Source organism: Haliotis cracherodii, unplaced genomic scaffold (assembly GCF_022045235.1).
Source record: "Haliotis cracherodii isolate W230 unplaced genomic scaffold, xgHalCrac1.p SCAF_4, whole genome shotgun sequence".
Taxonomy (NCBI): domain Eukaryota; kingdom Metazoa; phylum Mollusca; class Gastropoda; order Lepetellida; family Haliotidae; genus Haliotis; species Haliotis cracherodii.
This window is the reverse complement of record NW_027266297.1, coordinates 25,231,858-25,246,616: the sequence shown is the minus strand read 5'-3', so window position 1 is coordinate 25,246,616 and position 14,759 is coordinate 25,231,858. Positions and strand designations below refer to the sequence as shown.

The following is a 14,759-nucleotide window of genomic DNA, read 5'->3' as shown; positions in this document are numbered from 1 at the left end:
AAAACTACATGTGGACAATTAATAATATTCGAGGTGTCTTATACGAGATCAAAGACAGCTTCCGTCATTTCTTGTTATGTAAACAAACAATAGCCTCACTTCTTCACTTCACGACCTGCAACTGACGGTTTCTTAGGTGTGTTTATTTCCGCTAAAGGTCACGAGTGTTTTGCCGTTGTCCGGACACTGACCGCTGTGACCTACACATAGTGAGCGGTCAGCTGACTGAAGTCTGACCACCAGGGTCATAAAGGAAGTATATTGTTCAAAAGGCGACAGGGAGTAGCTCGAAAACTATAATCTCGGCGGACAAGGAACGATTTGACGATCAAGTTCGTAAGCAATTGACCGACTGAGCACATTTACATCTTGTCATCGAGTCAAATAAAGTATTATCTCGGCAGGTTATTTAACATATATGCAGTGAAATATAGTCGAAGTAAGACAGGTCTTCTTCGTATTACAAAGTAGCTTGCGTTATATACATTATAGATACTGTACCTTAAGAATCTAGCTGTTCATTAATCTACGTACCTATCAACATTTACAACACTCACTCACTCACTCAAATAATAGTTATACTTAAGTCATGGTCGTCAGATGGAACACTAGAGGCATTTCTCAAATTAGTGGCAGTGACAGAGCAAATGTTCTTTTCCTATTTCCAATAAGAAATGTAACCTTTAAAGCAGATCTGGACTTGGTAGTCAACTGCAACGTTAGCAACAATATACGCTATTAGAGAATCACCACACCGGCCATAACCCCATTAGTCCGGAAACCTGGTAAGACCGGAAATCCCACTAGCTCGGAAACCTCGCTAGTCCAGAGATCCCGGTAGTCTGGAAACCCCTTAAGTTCCAAAACCCCGCTCGTCCCGAAACCCTGTTAGTATGGAAACCCAATTAATCATGTGATTGCGGAAACCCTATTAGTTCTGAATAGTTATCCTGGAAACCTCGTTTGTCCGGAAATCCTGTTTGTCCGGAAACCCCTGTCAGTCCGGAAACCCCGTAGACCAGAAATCCCGTTAGTCCAGAAGTCCCAGGATTCCAGAAAGCCCATACGTTCTAAAACCCTATTAGCCTGGAACCCCTTATTCCGGAAACCCTGTTAGCCTGGAAGAGCCCTTTTCCCGGAAACCCTGTAAGCCTGGTAACCACGTTAGTCCGGAAACCTCATTAGTCCTAAATCCGGTTAGTTAGGAAACCTCGTTAGTTTGGAAACCCTTTTGGTCCGATAACCTTGGTAGTCCGGGAATGCCATGATTCTGGAAACCCTGATAGTTCGGAAACCCCATCAGTCCGGAAACCCCCTTATTCCGGAATCCCGTTAGTCTGGAAACCCCATTAGCTTGGTAACCCAATGTCTGGATACCCCATTAGTTTGGAAACCTTGTTGGTCTTGAAACCCAAATAGTCTGGAAACACCGTTAGTGTGGTAACCCTGTTATCCTGGAAACCCTCTTACTCAATAGACTGGAAAACCCATCAGTCCAGAAACCGTTTAGTCCGGAAACCATATTAGCCCAGGAACCCCGTTAGACCGGAAACCCGGTTAGTCCGGAAAACCCGTAAGTCAGACAATTCCGTCAGTCCGGAAACCCCTTTTGTCTGGAAACCCCTTCACTCCGGAATCCACGCTTTTTGGATGTTTGATCTATTAAACTAAGGGAATAAAGTAATATACATATCATCCCATACCCACGCATGGTTACTCTAAATACTCATCCTGACGATATTACTCGGACCAGTACCATGTTGATAAGGGTCTGCAAGCCATTCAGCCTGTTTCGTGGTACACATGTGGAGGACATTTCCCAATTTGACGCATCAGTGACCAAACTGGTGTTCGGTAATCCCCTATTTTGACTTGTGCCAGGTGTTGCCGTGTTTTGTACAGGTGAACAATCGACTAGCCTTTGTGTGTGTTTGTGATGTTTCTCCGGTAGGGCAGGATACGTTTACTTTTTCACGAACTCCTGGTATCATCATTATTTGATAGACCCGTGAAGATCCGAGTTAGAATAGACGCCCACGCTTGCAACCCATGCTTGCCAAAAAAGGCGAGTTTGCTTGTCGTAAGAGGCGACCAACGGGATCGGGTGGTCAGACTCGCTGACTTGGTTGATGCATGTCATCGAATACAATTGCGTGGATCGATGCTCCTGATGTCAATCAATGGATTGTCAGGTCCAGAGTCGATTATTTACAGACGCCGCCATATAGCTGGAATATTGCTGAGTGAGGCGTTAAACAACAAACAACAACAACCATTGGATGGTGATTCAGAACCACACGGTCATGATATGGTCGGAATTGTACAATGGACTTAATTTTAGCAGATAGTTCTTGAAAATGAAAATGGTTTTTTCGCTTTCTTTGTTCAATGACATGAAGATATAGAATTCAAAACATTAATAAATCAGACACGAATTTATTTTCAAAATATAATATGTACAAAGGTAAAAAACAATATACATGTAAACAATAGCAATCAGTTCTAAAAGTATGAAAGTTTGTGAGGGTATAAAGACGAATGTGCAGAATTCTGATGACTGACTCTTCTTCGTAACGTGTTCCACAACATCCTTCATTAACATAAAGCTAAACATACCTGCAGCACGTGCACTCGTACCTATGACGTCATCTACATAACAAACGGCCCTGAACTAGCGTATGAACACAGCTATATAATACATTGGCAGTAGGTATAATATTACATCCGGAATAATCAGTATTTTCATTGATAATGCTGGATAAGAGAAAGTTATATTTTGATATACTTTTGATGAATTTCGTGTATTTTCAAATTCCAGATTTCTTTGCTGAATTCCTCATTATACGTGTGATGAAATACCTATTTCAGCAAGTCAGCCATGAAGGATTGACCCTGAAAGTGAATGAGTGTGGTTTTACGCCGCTTTGAACACTATTTCAGTTATATCACGGCGTGTGAGCTTGAAGTGGGCGAAAGCCCATATTTATGTATGTCTTAGATCCTTATATTTCTCGTGAAACCCTAAAGGACAGGTACGGTGCTGACAAACCAAGAAACATGGTCATAGCGAATCTGGGATTCGAACCCACGATCGTAGGTTTCTGGCACGCTTAAGGCACGCAACTCTGCACAGGTAATTGCAGCTTCTTAGACTAGTGGGCCACCACTGCCCGATACCCTCAAGAATAGCCACGGGGGTAAACATAACTGTTATAATCGGTGTAGGTTTGTACTTTCATAGAACTGACATTCATCAATGATTGAATAAATAAATAATTGAGTGTGGTTGATACAACAGCTTTGCATTATTTGAATACAATATCAGAGGTAAAGTTGAACGACGATGATTTATCACAATGAATATGCATGACTATCACTAACCCTTAACTACTGAATGTTTCATGAGGGTATATTTCCTGTAATGTTGGTGTTGTCCTTGCACCGTGTTCAGGGAACATCAGGATGCATATCCAGGATGCCATTCGCAAATATCGCCAACGACAGTGAGCGTTGATAGAATTCTCATCAACACAAACATCAAACTGTCATCTAGGTGGTTTAAGTTGGTCTATATCACATCCACAAGGGTTAACGCTCTGGTCATTTCTTTAGGTCAGCGGACCCCAAAGTGACCACTGTGTTCTTCTCTGCCATAGCGGCTTTGGCGTCTTCGAAATGTTGGTCCACAATTTCTTTCGGTGTGCACCCGATACGGAAGTAACTGATATCCCCTGCAAACACAACACACAAATGATGTAAGGTGATGGGAAGTTTCGTATTTTATGGTGTAAACTTTTGTTGCACAGGTTGAACGCTAGCTTGAGATATTTTATTCAAACATTCAAGGAAACACTGAGCCGATACTTCCTTTGATAGAGATTTACTAGAGGATTAACTCCATGGCCACTAACAGCAACGGACGGATGTGCTCGGGTAATCTCATAACAGTGACATCCCGTTAGTCTGGAAGCCCCGCTATTCGGGTGATTATTTTAGGACGTGTATTGCATACAGTGACGTTGCTCCGTTACAATGACTCCTTATTCAGGACATTTTAAATCGGATGTTTTCTCTCGAAACGACACTGTCCGGATTAACGGGGTTTCACTGTATACAAATAAATGTGGTTTTACCTTGATCTATTTTCATACAATTGACCACTGTGGACGCCACAAGTTCCCGAGATTCACCATCACATATAACAGCATCTAGTTTCTGGCCTGCAATACAACAAAAAGACATATTCAATCTCTGAAGCACATACATGCAAATTGAGGCTGAAAAACACTAGTTGACATCAGTATCAAATAAATCACCATCGAATAAAAAAATATTTTTTCCCCTTCATTTTAGTCACCATCAAACATGAGTATACTTTCTTTTGTTCCTCAGTTGATTACACGTGTCTACTTGGGATCTAGGGTGTTTAATGGAAAAAATAGTTTAAAATAAATGCACCGCGATTGTCTTGGACAGACAGCGGTTATCACCAATACTCCGCGAATATAACACATTACCTACTGTCGGGTGTATTGAATTCTCTTCACTGAACGATATCAGCCTCCGATAATAACAACTCTAACAAACTTGCCTTGAATTTCGTTGGAGAAGGATCGAACATACAACGTTTGGTTTAACGGCCAAACGCACTCACCCTAACCTTGCCACTGAGTTAATAGAAATACAGTTATCTCGGGTATAGCCAAGTCTGATATATCGACTCACCGCCTGTACCGAACTCAATCCTAACCCCCAACAACCATAACAAATTGTTCATGTGTAATTGTTTGTCTCATTATACAACTGATATAAGATTTGATATTTTATCTGTCAAGGATTTCTTCATTGAAGTAGAATTCAACAATAAAAAAACATTGTAAGTACATTAAGTACTGAATTAAATCTAAACACACGTCATACATAGATAGAGTAGTGCGACGCTAAGGCAAACAACAGTGTGACCTAATTCGTACGTGAGGTTTATTTAAAAATGTTACGGCCATCTAACTCCTTCCGGGGATCAGAATTAACGTCGTAATAAGAATTAAGGTTGAGGTTGGAGTAATGCAAAGTTAAATGGTTTTAAAGCATCCTTTTACCGAGTATGTTCATTCATTAAAAAATGTTTAAGCTCATTATAATGACCATTAGAGTTGCGGTTGGTGGAATACGTGCAGGGTGCGATTGTACACACTGCTTACGTGCTTTTAACGTTTAAAGATATGTAGACCCTAATTCGGTGCAATTACTACAACATAACTTGACGACCTGTTTGTAAACGCCATCACGTGTGAGAATTGTGGAACAAGTATATGTGCGTTAACTTCATATTGCCATAAAAAGCATGTCATAATTCAATGCAAAATCATAAATTATGAAACAATGTATCTCTTTCGTGAATATTCGATGCTAAAATGGGTTTTCATACTGTGAATAATTACCAACATCATTTACACATGTAAGGCAGCTCTATGATGTATACTAGTAAAACAGATACCAAAATATATCAATAATCTACGTTTATAACGAACACGTTTATAACGAACTGACCGTTATAACGAACTTTTCTTTTAGTCCAAGGCATTTGTTACATATATTCTGTATATATGCTTATAACGAACTACGGTTATTACGAACTAAAATAAGTGGTCCCCCTGAGTTCGTTATAACCGTTGTTTACTGTATTAGAAATTATATTTTCCATATCTGTAAATGGAACTAGTATTCGTCAAAATGCATAAAGTAAGTTCAAGATGGGAGTCAAGGTAGATTTGATTGACAATTCTGACTGAATTTATAAAAATATATTAACAATGACCTACCCAAAGACCCAATAAGCATACTGTGATGAGTGCTGTCGGCGCCACCGCTGGGGTTACCGGAAGTGAGAGCTATAGGTCCAGACCAGGATACCAGGTAAGCGAGGACACAGCTGTCAGGTACCCGGATGCAGATGCTGTCCTTGGTACCAACAAGATCATAGGCATCCCCGACCCCAAGATTGTACATCCATTGTCCTTTGGGTACAACACAACTGATACCACCTGGGTAGCATCTTTCCATGAAGTTCCACAGTAGCGGGCTGAAGTCGGGGGTGGCTGCTTTCAACTGATCCAGGTTGGCGAGACAGAGGCAGATGGGCTTCTCTGGGGGGCGTTCCTTGACGGTGTAGATGCGCTGGATGGACTCGGGGTGTTTGCAGGAGGCTGCGATGGCGTAGACGGTGTCTGTGGGGGTGCCGATGACGCCGGCGTTGTCCAAGACCTTGGCTACCTTCCGGAGGGCGGACGACCGACGTGAGGGGAAGAGGGGACACGGGGGATTCTCGTAGGGGTCAACGTACTTCTCCTGTAGTGCAAAAATGAGTCATGATATCATATTTGTTTTGTTTTTTGTTTGTTTGTTTGTTTTTTAACGCCGCATTCCATATTCCAGCTATATGACGGCGGTCTGTAAATAATCGAGTCTGGATCAGACAATCAAGTTATTGACATAATGAGCATCAATCCACGCAATTGGAATACGAAGACCAAGGAGACCAGGTAAGCGAGCCTGACCACCCGATCCCGTTAGTCGCTTCTTACGACAAGCATAATCGCCTTTTACTGCAAGCATGGGTTCTACCCCGGATCTTCACGGGTCTCATGATATTATAACGAACGTCATGTTACATTGCAGACTTTCATCATGAAACCTTCTATTTATGTTGGTTTGCACCATGTTATGATCATTCTTATTATCGTATTAAAATCGTATTACTATGTCATAATATCAGCTCTCCGCGTCTCGAACAACGGATTATTCGACCTTAGTAGATAATTTCCTTATGATTATGGAAATGGTTGCTTGGCTTCTATTTACTTACCTCAAAAACTGGATGACCGACAGGGATGACCACGTCCATCAAAACGCCGTTTACCAACTCAGCAATTGCTCCATAGAGACACACGGCACCTACAACGACAAGCGGAAGTTATCTTATCCACGGGGTTGGAACATAAATTGAGTATGCAATCCTCGTATATTCGGCATAAACGAAGTTGACTTCCGGGGTGGTTGGAATATAATGGAGTATGCTATTGATGATTATTCGACTTACAAGCAAGTACGGCTGTGACGAGGATCATCCAGGTGGGGTTGGTGTTGAAGCAGCGGACGACGAGTGCGATAGCGCACAGCTCCATGAACATGGAAAAGGGGATCCACACCCGGGTGAACACCGGCGTCACAAACATCCCGATTGTATGCAGGACCAGAATCCCCACAGCAGCAGAACGCAGGGGGAGTGCCTGGGTGTCTGAAACAAAAAACAAAACAAAAATTAACTCATTATTCCAATTTCACTTCAATTTGTTGTTTTATAAATAGCCTTGAAAAAGATGATTGAACTAGTATGACATGCATGTCATAGTTTCCGATCTATGAACGAAGTTTCCGTTCTATGTTGCTCCAGTGCGTAGATATTCGCCAAAAAGGAATACATAATTATGTTTAACACCTGGTAGCAGTGTTCGAAAAAGCGCCTGCCCGTGGGCCCGTGGCAAGTAGATTTCGTGTCCGGCCCGTAGTTTCAGCGCTGTATGGGTCCTTATGGCCTGCAGTAAACTTACGAGTTTATATATTTCTCACAAAAAGCTATCTTTTTTAATGAGGGCCTGAAGAGTTTAGTCAGGGCCTGCAGCTTCTAAAGTATGTGAGTTCTGATGGCAGCGAGGGGCGGTCGGGTAGCCTTGTGGTTAAAGCATTCGCTCGTCACGCCGAAGACCCGGGTTCGATTCCCGACATGGGTACAATGTGTGAAGCCCATTTCTGGTGTCCCCCGCCGTGATATTGCTGGAATATTGCTAAAAGCGGCGTAAAACCATACTCACTCACTCTAATGGCAGCGTGGCAGTTTGTTTTATTTCAAACACTGCCTGAGAGCATAACAAAATATTATTTTCAGGAAAGTTGACAGAACTCACTATCAATGAGCAGAGCGCTCCACACAGCCCAGAAGCCTGCCAGAACTAGGATGTAGTAGGCCTTGGCTAGACTCCCCGCGGTGAAGGAGAGTCGGGCTGCGTACAGGTTGAGCAGGATCCCAGACACCACCATCCAGGGCAGGGCCAGGGTCCCCCCTCTCTGGCCCTCAAGGGGGGCCAGGCACGCCAAGGCGACGCTGTTGGCGATGAGCGCGACAGTGTCGACTATCTTCATGTCGACCTTGTCTTCCTCTCTGTACCAGCTGTTGTCGCCCTTGCCGCCACTGAAATAAAGATAGAGAATCGCCATCTTAATGTTGAGATTCTCTGAGGTTCAGAAAGGGGCGTTTCAAAAATTCTTAATGACTTTCTAGTCATTTCATATAATAATCATTGAGGCGGCCTCTTGTGTAGTTAATCGTAGTGAATATGTGAATTAATATATTTTAATATAATATACAATGTAGATGTAGTTTTCTATCTATACATAAAGTCGGAAATTTGATAGCATGAAAATAAACAAATAAATAAATTTATAAAATAAAAGTGAATAAATAAATAATTCAATAAATAAATACATTTAAAAATTAACTAACTAAAAAAATGTTAACATTTATGAATATACTACATTTATTGTTATTAAAGATATTTAGATACTTGAAGACATTTATTTGTAAATGCGCAAAATCATAGATAAGGAAACTACAATTGCAATTCAATCAGCAATAGTTTTTTGACCAAAGTGTGTCTCTTTACACAACACCTCCATGTACCAGGCTGACCCAAGGCGACAAAACAAAGATAGGTCAGTGATTTCAGAAGGGCGGCAATCGTCTTTGATCTTTGCCTGTTGTCTATTTCCGCTAAAGGTGAAACTTACACATTCCACATCACCACATGCCGGCGTCACGCATGCTGATTGTGCAAGATGGTTATTTTCATTACGTATTTTCTGTCAGGCCATGTCCGGTAAAAATTTGAACTATTGAACTCCTGTCACGGGCGGGTTAGATTTTCTTTCATAACGTGGCGTTTGTCATTGTTGTGTAACACGTTTGTCTTGGGTGTGTAAGTGCTTGTATTTGGTTTTTTAATCGGAAACTATTTTGTTTTTTATTATTTTTTACACTAAATCTTAACATTTTGTCAGTGAAATAACGTCTAACCCGAAAGTGAATAAAAATGAAAATGAATTTTGTACATTGCATTCAATGATCGGGAACAATAAACAATTATTTGATCAAAGATTCTCGAAAAGCCTACTGACTACATTCTTCATTGTGTCAACGCAGATCAGTAATATTCAAACCTTTCTAGGTTATCACTCTGGAATGGCCTGAAGAATTTGGAAACGTGATCCCTATACAATGTTGATATCTACTGTATTACATGATCAACAACTCAGAAACTGATGATTCATTTTGATACATACCCCATTCCCTTGAATATTCCGATTAAAGCCTTCTTCAGCTTGTCCGCATGGACAACCTCTTCCCCAATCCACATGACGGACTTCTCCGCGATGGAGTTCTCCAGATGTGCCATGGACACATACAGGGACACGATGGCGAAGATCGCCCCCGAAACCCCGAAGGAGAAGTTGTGGGCCTGATGAGGGATGTGGTCGACGGAGAGAACCACCACGCAGAGAAACAGGAAGTTGTACAAGAAGACGACCTTATTTCGGGCAGCGGACAAGAGGAGGAGGAACAGGGCGATCGCGATGAGACCCCACTGACCGAAAAAGTTCACCCTGAAGTCGTCGATGCCGGGGAAGTTGAGGGAAATGAGAAGCTGGACCGCTCCCCTAGACAACCAGAACAGGAAGTATATGGCGAACTCGACGGCGTGGAAGAAGTCGTGTCTGAGGAACGCGTAGTAGCTGGCGAGGAGGTGGCAGTAGAAGCAGTAGACGAACATAGGCATGGCGGCCCGGAAGTCGGAGAAGTATCCCAGATGATGGAAAACCAACGTCGCCGCAGGCACCACGTTGCCCATGTAGCCGAGGCCGTAGGGTTCACCGTACTTGGTGTTCTTCCTAGCTTCATTGGTAGTGTTGGGGTTTTCCTTGACTCGGATAAGAAGTGGGTCGAAGATGGCGTTGCCAAGGCCGGGCAGGATGTATCTCTGACTCACCCCTTTCAGTGCCATGACAACCGAGGCGTAGACACTGGTGATGACGATGAAGAGTTCGAACGCTGCGGCGACTCTTCTTCCCCAGTCGAAGAAGGCCCCAACACCTTCGAAAATGAGTGTCAACATGATAGCAAAGAGGACAGGGGGCATGATGTAGTTGACGGTGATGGCGCAGAGAGACAGAATGACTGCCACGGTCATGAAGCCTATCATACCGGGGAGGATCCCCACCCTCAGGATCTCGGCCCCCATGACTGGGGCTAGGATGTGGTTGATGCCCATCACTGTCCACAAGGCGGCGAACACGGCGAAAGCTGTTCCGGTCAAATGGTCGTTACGCCGGAAGCAGAGAAGAGATGCTACCAGCTGCAGAAACCCTCCCATCACAATCAGGTGCGCCCCTGTGGAAGAAAATATATACTGTAGCCATGGCAATTAAATAAATAACGTGAAGAAGAATCTACATACTAGTATCTTTGAAAAATTACCTTTCATTTACCGAGCTACTGATATCTGCTATGGCGTATCATGAAGGTACATTTTTCATCAGTTTATGTTTATTAGCAATTTAGAAACTGAAGTTTTTAACTGAAAAAATCATCCTCCATTTCCCTCTTTTCCCGATATACCCGTTTTCTGTTTCCATTTTCATATTGTACAATGCAGTATGTAAATATTGTAAAGCATCATTTTGCGATCTTATAATAGGCAGGGAAGGATTTGATAGAGGTCTGTGGTTATCGCTCAACTTGCCTACGTTTGGTACGCTTTTTCCATGAATATAATTCTTCAAGTCAACTGCAGCATTATTAAAAATCTACACTTTTGATATTTTTATAAATATTATTCTAGCCATTCAACTTCATTTCTTTATTACAAGTCAATGCAACGAGCCCAGCTATACCAGCCCAACAAAGCAACACCCAAAGCTGCCCACAAACTGTGAGGATGTGAGAGGGTCGTCTCCACCATCAACAAACCAAGGCTGTACTTCCTGGCCTCCGCTGCTCGTATACCGTTATACGGGAACCTAAACGTGACTCGCGATTAACCCCGTTAACCAATTACCCGGGAAATCCTGTCATCATCTTAATAGCAGTTGATGCCCTGCGGCCGTGAGACCAGAGTGTTGATGAAGATTAGGAAGTTAGTTTTTCCTGTCTTTAACTTGTTGACATACCATATTTCAATATTCGTTTGATGTGGGTTTTATATGTTTTCATAAACCATATTGGTGTAACAAAAAACATAATACTCTTATAATTGGGTTAAATTTTGAAAAAACTGCAGAATATCTGCAAATTCTTCCGGAAATGTAATATAACTGGAATGTTGAATTTGTTTTTTTGTCACGAAAAACATGTAGTTTAGCTCTGTTTGAGTATAAACATTATCTGTCACGTGCGTAGAGATCATAAAGTGCACTTTTTGTCTGCATTTTTTTCTAAACCCTTTGTTCTAGGGTCTTTGTGTACTTTTCTCGCTTCCAGAAATCAATTTAGAATTTTAACTGTTTCTTGACTCAAAACGTAACTCAAACACATTCATGAATAGAAATGTTGATATATTTAATCATGGTTGTGATCTTTTCGCGTTGTAATAGAACATGTCTTTTTTGCTTTAATGCCCCACCCCGTGCCAGTGCAAACAAGGGACGTAACTCCTATCGGCCTCGCAGTCCACCCGTTTCAGAAACCCCGAACAACACTTGTACTCGGCCATAAACTTGATTTAGCTATTATAATTTGGACAGAATATTGTAATACACTTAATTCATAATATTTGAATAAGTGGATATCTACACGTATGACAAAGAAAACTATTCAAATGCCAATAATTGGACACCCTTTCAGTCGAAGCTGAGAGAGTGAATTTTAAACCATGGACTGGCGTGTGTGTGAGTTTGATTGACAGGTAACGTGTTGACCATGCAGCTGACCGACGTGTCTTGGAAGTTATTTCGCAGGAAACAGTGACCGATGGGAAACAATTGAGAGGAAGAAGAACAAATAAAAGACAAAAGAAGGTCGAATTGTGTCTGTCTGCCTTACATGTTTTAATGGATTCGTGACTACCTGATCTGCCGCGTTTCTAATTAGACACGCACGCGGTATTTTGGAAACTGTTCTCTTCGTTCCTGCTTGTTAGAATGGTTAAAGGAATTACTTCCCTGAAAACATTCTTTGGGCTTGTTGTAGTACGTCAAACGAACCGAAATTTATTTTTTTGAATCACAGTCATATTTGATCGGAGAGTTTTTTCATGGTAATTTGTTTACAACATGTAAGTGATTGCCGCTTTTGGCAGTATTCCAGGAATACCGCGGTTGTTGACCCCAGAAATGGGCTTCACACACTGTACCCATGTGGGGAATCGAAACTGGATTTCGGCGTGACGAGCGAACGCTCAAACCTCTAGGCTACCATGCCGCCCCCTTAACAATATGTAAATATTACATTTGCTGGTAGTCATGGTAACAGCAAAGATATATGATAACCAGGCATAATCACTACGTCATTTTGATGGAGACCTTTTGAAATTAGGAATATGACCTATACCTGCTATGTTGATAGATTAATCATTTATAGTAAATGACGGCGATGGTGCACCAGAAATGGGTTAGACACACTGCACCCATGTGGGGCATCGAACCTGGACCTTTGGAGTGAAGAGCGAACGCTTTAACCACTAGACTACCCCACCGTCCAACACCGCTCAGATACGCCAAAACGACAAATATTCTTGTGACCTTCTTCTACGTTCGTATCCACCCACCCTGTACATTCAATACGCATTGGAATTTATATTCCCGCTTTTTCAGTTGTAAACCTATTTCGTAAAAATATTTAATTTCCGCGCTCATTAGTCCTGGAAGTTTTAGAATTCGACTTTTAAATCCATATTTAGATCTAAACCGCGGGAGCGGGAACAAATAAAGACAGAAAACTGATATTTCCGTTTCATCGTTGTTGTTACATTCTTTTTATCTCATGGTTGTTCTTTAATGTAAACCAGATTACAAGGGGAACATTTCAAAAGGAAACGAGAGCTATATCCTAAGGTTACACAACAGTGGTAATCGGCTTAGCGACAAGCTTAGACTTAAAACAGTAGGCGTCTAACATGTATTTCCTTTTTATACATACCAGCTACACATGTGTGGCTTCGGAAAAACGGAACATTTAGCTACTTGTGCAAACATTTCCAATTTTTAATGCACTTTCAAAGTTGCACTTTGGTAATGAACAAGACATATCTTTTTCTATAGATGAATGTCTGCATTTTTACTTCAACAATGAGATTTTCTCATTTACAATCTTCTTAAATCTCATCAAAGATATATATTATTTTTTTATCAAAAGGATAATATTTCAATGATATGTGAATATGATTTTATTTTGTAGTCATGCCAACAAAAATGATAGTTATCAATAATGGTAATTGAAGAGTATTCTCTGTAATCTCACAAACAGATACATATTGAACAGTTTCAGTTGAATTGAGCATTGTCATTGTATTGAAAATTGAAAAATATCGAAATTTGGAATATATGTTTCAACATTTTTTACCAACTCCTGTTATGTCCCGTTGAAATCTTAAGCCGGTGATTGCTATTTGTTAAGTTACGCAAATAGCGGCGGAACGCAATAGGGAAGTAAACGGCACACGGGGAGACGTTTCCTTGTGTGTGAAAGCATATCTCCAACATAAACAAAATAATGTTCTACCAGAAAGGTTAAGATGAAAGAAATAAAATCCCAAACGAGTTAACGAGAAATATATGAAAATATGAGTGTTAAATCATATTTCAGTTCAGATTGGGGCCAATACAAACGTATGAATAAATATTGATTGATATATTTTGTTTTAAATAATTATTAAATATTAATGGCCAACCATATATTTTAAAATGGAACATATTTTTTTACTTACCTGCGAGAGTCATTGCGGGCTGTGAGAATGGACCGTCAAGCATGTTTTCTACCGCAACGATCAAAGCTGACATAATATTTGCAATCAAACCAAGGGTGCCAGGTTCGGCGTACAATATCGCCGCAAAGGCTTCAACCTTCTCTTCTGGATCCATAATTGTCGTCTGCGATCAGAACGGTCGTCTGTTCCGATCACGTCTGCTTGAAGTGATTCTCACACTCTGGTGGAAAATAGAGTCGACGACCTCGGGAATTTGTAATAATTGTCCGCTTTAGTTCGAGAAGCGATGAGGAAAATATTTTTGAAAATGAGCTGTCCTTTAGATTAAATGTCGCCTGGCTAACTACTGGCCATGGAACTCGCGCGAAAATATTCAGTGTTGCCTTCAAACGAGTTCCAGTGTTTGTGGTGATGAAGTAAGCAGTTTTCCGTTTTGTGTTGTCAACGCGGACACAGGGAAACGCCACACGAAGATTCCCGTGACTCGCAACCCTAATCTCCCGAAATGTCAAATTGCTGCAGTGTCGTCGAGAACCTTGAATATATAACCAATTTTGATACGGGTCTACAACGCCGGATATCTATTTTTATCACTGGGTGGAGTCATGACATGCGTAGGCTTTGATATAATATTTTCCAGAGTGGGTGGCTTTCCTAAAACGCATGTATCGTTCAATCTTAGACGTCATTCTATATTTGAGGCCGGATCTTCCCGGTCCGAACAGT

General features: G+C 41.4%; 1 protein-coding gene across 1 annotated transcript; it reads right to left on the bottom strand.

The window, feature by feature from the left end:
- Nucleotides 1-2,435: 2,435 nt before the first annotated feature.
- On the bottom strand, nt 2,436-14,719 carry LOC139480108 (uncharacterized). Its single transcript, XM_071263133.1, has 8 exons — nt 14,034-14,719; nt 9,397-10,501; nt 7,965-8,248; nt 7,100-7,297; nt 6,866-6,954; nt 5,823-6,348; nt 4,134-4,220; nt 2,436-3,731 (listed from the first exon to the last, which is right to left on the bottom strand). Exons 1-8 carry the CDS (start codon nt 14,185-14,187, stop codon nt 3,601-3,603), a joined length of 2,574 nt encoding a protein of 857 aa, XP_071119234.1. The 5' UTR covers nt 14,188-14,719; the 3' UTR covers nt 2,436-3,600.
- Nucleotides 14,720-14,759: the final 40 nt, after the last annotated feature.

Bases quoted from the DNA above. Each gene is read 5' to 3' on its own strand.
- LOC139480108 (XM_071263133.1), bottom strand. From the start codon at position 14,187: ATGGATCCAGAAGAGAAGGTTGAAGCCTTTGCGGCGATATTGTACGCC. The intron at 8,249-9,396 runs GTATGTATCAAA...TCTTTATTTCAG, and splicing joins GGAATATTCAAGGGAATGGG to TGGCGGCAAGGGCGACAACA. The intron at 6,955-7,099 runs GTAAGTCGAATA...TTGTCGTTGTAG, and splicing joins CGTCACAGCCGTACTTGCTT to GTGCCGTGTGTCTCTATGGA.